Source organism: Lipophrys pholis, assembly GCF_963383615.2.
Source record: "Lipophrys pholis genome assembly, chromosome: 4".
Lineage (NCBI taxonomy): Eukaryota > Metazoa > Chordata > Actinopteri > Blenniiformes > Blenniidae > Lipophrys > Lipophrys pholis.
In genome coordinates this window covers 22,874,246-22,884,204 of record NC_137637.1, presented here as the reverse complement: position 1 = coordinate 22,884,204, position 9,959 = coordinate 22,874,246, and the positions used below count along the sequence as shown (strand labels likewise).

The following is a 9,959-nucleotide window of genomic DNA, read 5'->3' as shown; positions in this document are numbered from 1 at the left end:
TTTCAACCCTCGGAAACAGGCCACAGCACAAAAGAGACAGGCTGAGAAAAATGGTCCTCTTTTTATTGACAGAAGATCACAACATGCCATTTTGTTGGTAACGCCTACTCGAAAAGCTGAACAAAACAAAGACTAATCCACCGCTGGCCGCTGCAATCTTTCCAATGAGCAATTTCAGGATTGACATACAATCAATGGTTGCATCATTAGGTACAATCCAATGTGATCCGGTAGAACAACTTTACAATAGATTCTGCTTCTGCAAAAGTACAAATGTTCTGTTGTGGTTGATATTCAGAAAAGTTGAATTGCCACTGTATGTTTATTCTGTAGTTTGAAGTTTCCATTATATTAAGAGACATTTCTAATGTTTAGTTCAACATGTACGTTTACGAGAGAGGCAGAATCACGGTGCCGTTTATCATCAGTACAAATGACAATGTCTTAAGTGAAAATTAATAACATGACCTTTGTAAAATCTGAATTTATGGCAGAGCTGACGCACTGGATCACGTTCGTGTACCTAATCAAGTGCTCATAATAATTTAGTGAAAATAAATGAAAACAAATTCCACCCTTGTTTTCACACAGTTCTCCAAAGTACTGGAAGAAACAACACGTCGGTTTTGTGCCGGAGGAGAGCATACAAAGCTGGGTGATTAGCAGATCTGACATTCTAATGACATGTTGACAAAACTGCAAATGAACACATTTAAATCAAAAACAAATACGTGATAGTCGCACTGGACAAGCAATCGCAGGCTCCTCGACAAACATGATACAATTTCTTCTACGGCGAAATGAAAACTTTGAGCCTTGAACACCTAATTACAGCGTGAGAGCACAGAGAGAGGATAAGCAGCCGGTGTGTCGCTGATGAATTTCAACGTCCAAAAAAGCACAGAGGCAGCAGAATGAGGCTCCGGTCTGTTGATTTAAGCCCCACTTTAACACCTGGCTCCCACTACACCGCTATTCTATTCTTTTGTCTTACTGTCAACTGTTGTTTTTCTGGCGAGGGATGTTTCTTCTTTTTATGGCACGACGTCATCGGAAAGATCCGTTAAAATGAAATGTGCTTCAGACCCTCCCTGCCTCCCACACGATAGGACTGCTAATGATGCCACTTCAAGTAAAAACCCGCCGAGATACAGACATCATGGTCACCCCACAGACAACACCAAAGTCATTCTCTATATACCATGTCAACATTTACCTAGATTATATCGGTGTCTACAAGATTTTAGTTCTGCAGCTTGAATCAAGTTAACCTCGAAGCACAATTCTGAATCACTTTGTAATATTCCTTTGACTTTGTACTCGACTCCCTTTGTGCCACCACAAACACCTCCAATCCACCACGTAAACGTTTAACATAGTTAGCAAATCAAATCAAAACTTTGGTCTTTAATTTCATAATAAACACTGTAGACAAAGACGACTTCTTCAGGTGCTGTAGGTTGTGTGAAAACTGTTTATCCTTTTTTTTCCAAAGAGAATCCTATTTTACTCCTGGACCTCATCAGTTCCTTTCCTGTTTCCCCGAAGATAAACGGTTTGCTGTTTTTTTTGCTGTAATCTTTGAATGCAGCATTGTGTAGAAGTAAATACAAATGTTTTCTATATGCTTCAGGAAACTACACTGTACTTTAAAGTCACAATTAGACTGGTGTGGAAGTTGACCTCAAATCCATTTGTAATTTCTTCCCAATAAATCACAAAATTACCAAGAGTTACCAAGGGGGAGACAAAACCACGAAGTAGTATTATTCTATTATAATTATAATAGAATAGTGTATATAATATAATGATAATATTATATTATATTATACTAATATTACACTACAGTGCAATCTAAAACAACGTCTCTAACCATAGAGTTTTGTGAATTGTAATTCTTTGTAAATGCGTTTATTTTCAACATTTCTTAGACTTTTGAGAAACTGATCCATTAGTTCGGTGCTTAGATTAGATTTGCTCAGCTTGACTTAGCCAGGCTTGGCGCTTTCCATTTTGATGGACGCTCCGGATTCCGAGCTTAAAATGACGTCAATGCCTCCGAAAAAAAAACAACTTGTGGTGACATAAATAATAAACCTTTAAGTCAGTCAACAATATGTACATATCCTGTAAAGTCGTTCTTGCTCTACCACCACGTCCAAGCTCAAGTAAATTAAGCAAGAGGGAAAACTCCTATGTAGTGTAAATATAACACTAAAATACTGTTTGTGGTAACATGTCGAACTGCACACAGCCAAATTGAAAAACTAAATCTGTCTGCTTGTTGCTTCTTGTGAAAGTAGTGGATTGTTTTTCAAATTACTTAAAATACATAACTATTAGTTATTCACGAAAGTAATTTGTACAAAAACAATGCAAAACTAGTCACATGCACATTACAATTTTATAAACTGCAACTGCAACTTGAGTGATGTTAGATTTCATTTCAGTGGCCGTTTGAAATGATAAAAACAAGATGACAGATTAGAAGTAACAGCTGCTCAAAGTTATGTGATGGAGAAGTGACGGTGCCTCCTAAATATTCCTGCCCAGACTTTTTCAGATAACATCAACAGCTCATGTATGTCAGAGGCCCCTTAAGCTAAAACAACTTATTATATTTCTTTCCCTGAAGGAAAAAGATAAATAAAAAAAATAAATAAAAATGAAAAACAGAACTTATTGTTCTACTGTTTCTGTTATTTTGTCTGCTCTCTGGGTCTTCCTGGGTAAATTTACACATATCTGTTTCAATCCTGGTCAACTCTGATCTCTGAACGTCCCTGAAGGTCTCGGTGCCTCTTGCAGACCTCAATCAGACCCAAGCGTGGACGCTGCCCGCCCAGTCCAGAAGCCTCCCTCTGTACCGGGCGCGTGTGATGGGCTGAATGAAGAGCAGCAGTCGGAACCTTCGCAGCAGCCCGCAGAAAACCGCCGCCGCCACAACCACGAGCGGCGACATCATCACAAAGCCGAGGATGATGAGGGCGGAGCAGCTGTTGTCGTCGAGGTAAAGGCAGATGGCCGAGGAGGCATCAAGGACCTGTGAGGTCAAACACAGAGAGGGGAACTGTCAGGGAGGACAGAAGAGCTCCAGAGGACGTCATGAAGAGTTTGACTGTGGTGAAAAACGATGGGTTCTGCTGGTTCGGTGTGATCAGTGTGTGTGTGCTCCGGCTGCAGGACTGGGACCGTGTGGTCAGTGGGCTGTGACAGAGCCGCTCCCTGCCTCCCTCTGCCTCAGATAAAGCAGTGGCTCAGCGCCGCCAGAGAGCCTCTGAGCTGTCACTGCGCTGTGAGGGTCGACCGAGAGGGAGGAGGCGGAAGAAAGATACGGAAACTGAAAGAAGCGGCGGAACAAAACTGTGAGGAGAAGAGCGAGGAGTGAGATCACAGCGCATGAGAGGCTTGCTATCTCAGCACACACACACACACACACACACACACACACACACACACACACACACACGCACACAGTTTTATTGTTTCAAACTATAATAAAAAAATACAATCCTAAAAACTTATTTTTATCTGTCTTCACATGTCGTTAATATATATGATAATAGTTTCATTAAACAGACCCTGATTTTTGTCTTTTTGTCCTCATGTCACATCAGTGTGTCCTCAGTTTGACATCCCCACTAATACAGAAGCACAAACACTAAATCGACACACTCTGAAAGGACCTGATTACACCTGAGGACCTTTTTCTGAATCTTTTATCATTGTGGGCTGTTTTTTGTTTTAAAGCCCACAATGAAGTGCACACAAGTGCATCCTAACAACAATAACGTTTATTATACACATACATGAGCGCGCACTTACACAGACACGCCTCTGCAAAGCACTTACTTTCATCAAGCACATTTCCTTCCTTGTTGTGCTGTCAGTGTATCTGTGCACAGCTGGTGCTGGCACCAAATCAGACAGTCTTCTCACCAGCGTCTCTCTCTCTCTCTCTCTCTCTCTCTCTCTCACTCTCTCTCTCTCTCTCTCTCTCTCTCTCTCTCTCTCTCTCTCTCTCTCTCTCTCTCTCTCTCTCTCTCTCTCTCTCTCTCTCTCTCTCTCTCTCTCTCTCTCTCTCTCTCTCTCTCCCCCCACATTCAGTCTGTCACCACATCAGTAAAAACTCTCACTGACTGAAACTCACTCTACCCTAATCACAACTGTAGTCCTGCTTAATCCTGCTAATTTGTCTGCAAGGCAGCGCGATCACAAACCCAATTAGTCAACCAAGACCTCCCCCTGCTAAAACTGTCTGAAAGGGATGTGGTTTGAAAAGCCATCTGGAGAACCGATTATAGATGCAAAGGCCCTCCCAGTGTGACGTGATGCGATGCCCAGACTCGCCAGTTTGCACAGGTGAGCCTTCTGACCTTTATGTGACTCACAGACTCACCACACCGTTGCCTCACAAGAAACGCCTTCAGACAGGCTCCAACACTTTTGGTGAGTCATTATATTTTTGAATGGGCATTTTTTCTGGTGCAAGACGAAGCACAAACATGAAGAGGAGTTTCAGCTTTTTATACAAAACATCTGCCCAAGAAGATGCTCCCTAAAGGCCAATGGGAAGTGTAATAATCCCATTCTACAAAAATTATTTTGTATTCCCCACCTGGACCTCCACTGAGGTCAAATGACCCAGAGTAGGTCCAAATAGTGCAGGTTACTCCACTTAAATGATGAGTAATCATTTCTCGAGAACTGTAGGCAAATATTTAGGCAGTCCTGCACAAATGTTTTGCTGATTTTTGTTGAGCTATCTCAGGTTTGGTTCACTACAAAGCTAATGTTCATTAAGGAACTCTTTCGCAGGTCAGACAGTCGAATGGATACAGGATGAACGGGGGCATGATAGTAATTCATTGCACTCTTCATCTACTTCCACATGTGTCCATCAGGACATCCTTCTCCACCACCAGAGCCACTTCCAACATTAAGTGGTGCAAAATGGAAAAAAGAGAGTCCTTAGAACTGGATGTGATACCCTGAAGGCAAAGAACTGCTCTATATCCTAGACTGGGTTCCTCATATCTTCACAGTGAAAGGTTCTCCTGAGGGTTAAGCTGGTCAACATCAGATTCTGAGGTTTGCAGTTCAGTCCCGCCTATCATCCTGTCATCTGTCAAACACTACACCTCAGATTTCTCCCAACGTTATCTGATCCTCTTGTATGGCAGCCAACACCACATGGTGAAAGGGATTGATCATGTAATGTGCGTTGAGACTGTTGAACAAGTAAAATACCCTTTATTGTGATTCACAAGCACACACACACACTCACACCTCCAGGCAGGCCAGGGTCACCAGTTAAGAAGGATTTGGATCATAGGAACAGCGTGGAGTACCTGAAGACAACCCATGCATGCGCAGGGAGAACATGCCAACTTTACATAGAAAGGGATCCCAGTGTTAAGTAACTGCTAACAGCACCACATCGTCCTGTACATACACAAATCAAAAAACTGAATTGCCTCTAATCCAGATCTTGCAATTTATGTTTCAAAGTTTGTAGATGGTTTTACAGGTGAGATTTGGTGCTAATATCTCCTCCAATACTTCAGAAGAGCACAGTACCCCGGCACTCAGGTGTCATTTGAATTCTGTTGCAGCTTCTGCTCAGTCCTGCAAAGGTTCAGCTTGACCTTTCTGCAAAAACACGTTTTCCTGCCATTCTAGATCTCTTCTTTAACTCCCTCGGTTTTCTCCCATTTCCTAATGATGCTCAGAGTGTCTGCTATCTGCAGGCTCTCAGATGTCTTTTTATAGCCATCATCTGCTGCGCATCATTTAGCTTCATCGTCAAATCCTCAGTCAGTTGCTCAGAGGAGTTCACTGGTGTTCCCACAGATATAAAGAGTCAGACAATTCATCAGACTGTGGAAATGTCCCCATTGAGAGTTTCTAATGACAAATACTGACTTGCTCTACAAGATGTTTTAAGTGTGTTAAGCCCCGACCAGTAAGTAATACAGTATATTTTACAAGCAGAAGGCCAAACCTTTTGCTTATCAGACTATTGTGTATTTGTTTCTATTTAAATATCAACGGAAATCCTTTTGATCACAAATCTAATTTTCAAAAGCTGTTTACTACAGGGACTGTGCTCACTTCTTTCCACTTCATTAATCAATAAGGTGGCGATTTCTCCCAGCCGTGATCAAATGTTTTGTTTACACCTGTTGGCCCACTAAAACCTGCACTAATTGTCACACAGGCAGTGCTGTGAGCACAACACAGAGCGTCACATTATCATGCAATTAGGCCTGTGGTCAGGTGAAAAATGTAAAGTTCAAAATGCTCTGTGGATGTATCACTCCTTCTGGTCTCTGCTAACTCGTTCAGGAAATAGCTCTCTGCACTCAGCGACAGGAGGCTAATATGGAAAAACCGCGTGTTACTCTAAATGGCATAACGACTCACCACCAGGGAAATCAAGATTATTTTCTTTTTGATTATTAAAATGCACTAAACTCTCATTCAAACTCCAGGCAGTGCTACACTCACAGGATGCAGACTGTCCAAGGATGTCTGATTCTATAAGATTCAAATGAGTGGATGCTCCTGCAAAGAGTACATGTGATGTACACGATGACCGACGTTTGACTCATTTATGGCAAAAAGAAGGACAGAAACTCACCCTCTGAGAAGTATTTGACAAGTTCTAGAGCTTCAACATCCGTGATAAAAAAGGATAAACAGATAAATATCTTGAGGGGATTGCACCAGCCCTTTTTTCATACTCTGGTGTGTCATACTTTTACTGAAAGGGTTTGCTCTCTGTTGCTATGATAAATGTACCTAACACTTTTGCTGCATTGGTTTGCCTTTAGGCTTGTTCTACTCTATATTTGCACTTTCTGAACTCTATTTGCACTGCAATGTGTGTGTATTTTTTTTTCTGGTGTGCCTCTTAATAAATAAGATTTTCATGGTTATGCATTGCTTTGAATTATTTCTCCAGGTACAAATACCAAAAATGTATTTCTCTATGGGGACAATAAAATGTCTTTTTAAATTTTTTTTATTAAGCAGTACCTTGTGGTTAATATTGCAGTTTTAACCCTACATTACAAAATATCTGCCCAGTAGTTGCTGGTAAATCTGAAAAAAGCAGAATCAGATGTTACTCCACACTGCATTTCCGAGGTAAAATGTGAAAACTTACCCTGGAGTGACAGAGGAAACCAAGATACAGCAGCAGCGCCGCAGGCAGCAGCACCACAGCGAACACCACAGCCAGCAGCAGAGTGCTGGCCAAGACCACGCACAGGTTCCACAGCACCAGCGCAAACCCACAGGCCATGCAGCCACACCTGCCCCTACGGCTGCCCCACGCGATGCCCCCGCTGTGGGCCACAGGCGGTGGCAGCATCTTCACTCCCTCACTGATCCACAGCTCCTCTTCTTTCTCCTCCTCAGCCGAACCTCCATCATCAAGGTCAACGTCCATACCGCACATCCTGAGAGAGAGAGGAAGCAAACTGTGGTTAGATGCAGTGTAAATGATGATGATGATGTAATGGGAAAATGTATTCAGTGTATTTTACAATGAACTCATAATACACATGAATAGGAAGAAATATATGTGGAGTCATTTTGTCACCATTCTTCTTCCAGAAACTTCTTGTAGTCCCTCTCCAAGCTGTTTGCCTCAGCTGTAGCTGACAGCTACCTGCTGGCTGAATACCAAAACCTTAAGTAAGAAGAGTGAGGAGCAGACACCTCTGTCCCCTTTCTGTCCTCTTCAGTCCGGCCAGCCAATAACTCATTAGACTATGCAAATGAGGAATCTATAGCTTGCATTGACTTCAGACTTTTCCAGCTGTCTTTCTCTGGCTCCCTTGATCGATCCCTTCAATCAGAGTCTTGGCACTAAAGCCAGGGCTGCATTCCATTTCAAAGCTACTCAATCAGCCACATTTTAACCTGAACAACCCGCTGCTGAGCTGCAAATACAAACCACTTCCTGAACAAATGTTCTCTCTCGTTACACTATTATGAATCCGTTTCTACCTTTGCAGGACAAAACAGCCTTGTGCATACTTTGTATTTAAATATTCATCAAACTTTAATGGATTGTAATTTTTCTGGGCGGGGGCTATTTTAATCGGCGCATTAACCGCATGCATGATCGGATGAAGTGAACATGTATAAACACAATATTTTACTGCTTACCTCGAAGTGCAAATGCGATAAATCCCAGTGTTTGCTGAGTTCCTTTTCCTGATTAAGCAGGACGTTTCAGTTTCTTTGCAAAATCCAACCAACCCCTGTCAAGGCAGAAGCAGCAGCAGCAGCACACAGGAGCACCTGTGACTTGAACCCTGCGCTGCTCCACTGATGCTGCTGGCTGGAGCGTCTGCGCGCGTCCGCGGGACCGCGCAGCTGGTGCGCGCGGCGCAGCGCGCTACAGCTCTCTCGTACAGGCGCGCGACCTGTTGACATTTCGAGTTTCTTTCTTTCTTTCTTTCTTTCTTTCTTTCTTTCTTTCTTTCTTTCTTTCTTTCTTTCTTTCTTTCTTTCTTTCTTTCTTTCTTTCTTTCGCTTTCGTGCCTCTGGGATGTCAGCTTGATGGCACATTTCTGCCTCTGGTAATATTCATTTCTTCTGACAGCTCTGGTCTTCCTGTAGAATTTGTCCCCCAGCCCTGTAAAGCTTCTCAATTAAATGTTATGATTATCATAAGATGTAAGGTATTTACAGGGCAGGGCAACAGAAAGCAATAATAATCAGAGGTCACAAAGTAGCCTAGTCAAACTAAATAATTATCATCATTAAGCCTGCATATATGATAATTAAAAATAAATGTTGGCATTTGTGTATTTAGAACAGATTTGACATTTGCATGCTGATGTAATTGTGTCGAATGGCTGCGTGCTCTTTATTGTGATGACATAATTTCCTTATCGAAGTAAAGACACTATACAACCTGAACCGGGGAAACCAGTGTGCATTTTGTTTATAGATACATCCTTTTCACGCTCGTGACCTCCCTGCATGTGGAGCTTTCAGACAGAATGCAACATGAAATTACAGTCATCTAACAAACCAGTGTGACTGCTTTCAGATTTTGTCATAGCTGATATTGAATAGCATTCCACAGCCCATCAGTTTCCTATGAATCTTTTTGTAAAAATTATCTTGTCTTTTCGCAGGTCTTTGAAATGCACCAAACAGTACAGCAAATCTCTGGATTGGCTAAAAGCCAGACGTGTTACTCTATTGCTGCTTAAATGTGAAACCATCAAAGATGCAAATGTCTGAATTTTAACTTTGTGGCCCTGATACCATGATTTAGTAGAGATGAACTCCAGGGTCTGATCAACATCAGGTGAGAGGTCAAGCTTTAAATAAAAATAATAATAATTAAAAAACATCAATGGCCTTTTTACATTTACAAAGGAAAGCATGTCCAATCAGCAGGTAGTTCCACACAGCTGGAATCTGTTGGTTAGAATCATTACAAAGGCATTGCAGGCCTCGGCTTGTTTATTTTGAGGTTCATTCAATAGGACGAGAGTTGCAGAGATTTGCTTGAGTAAATATGAGTAGATTTGTAAAATAATTGAGTAACCACACAGGAAACTGAAATGATTGTGCCTATTGTGTACTGTTTTGCTTTAGCATTTAAATGACCCTGTACTGCAAAGAGGACACAGCACCACAACTTCCCACAGGATAGAAACACACACACACACACACACACACACACACACACACACACACACACACACACACACACACACACACACACACACACACACACACACACACACACACACACACGCACACACACACACAGAAAAATGTGCAGTAGGAAGATAATATGAGAGTTGTGCGTGAGCCAGAGAGATTAATGTTGGAATTTGAAGGTGGAAAAAGTAAAGTTAATGTGTGACAATAAGCCGAAATATGTAGCATGCAATACGTGTATGTGCGGCGTGCCTTTCACC

At 42.0% G+C, this 9,959-nt stretch overlaps 1 protein-coding gene across 1 annotated transcript; it reads right to left on the bottom strand.

Annotated features, from left to right (window-relative positions):
• Positions 1-2,714: 2,714 nt before the first annotated feature.
• On the bottom strand, positions 2,715-7,465 carry tmem88bl (transmembrane protein 88b-like; the record flags this gene model as incomplete). Its single annotated transcript, XM_080462278.1, has 2 exons — positions 2,715-3,043; positions 7,172-7,465. 2 exons carry the CDS (start codon positions 7,463-7,465, stop codon positions 2,816-2,818), a joined length of 522 nt encoding a protein of 173 aa, XP_080318404.1. The 3' UTR covers positions 2,715-2,815.
• Between the last annotated feature and the right edge of the window lie 2,494 nt (positions 7,466-9,959).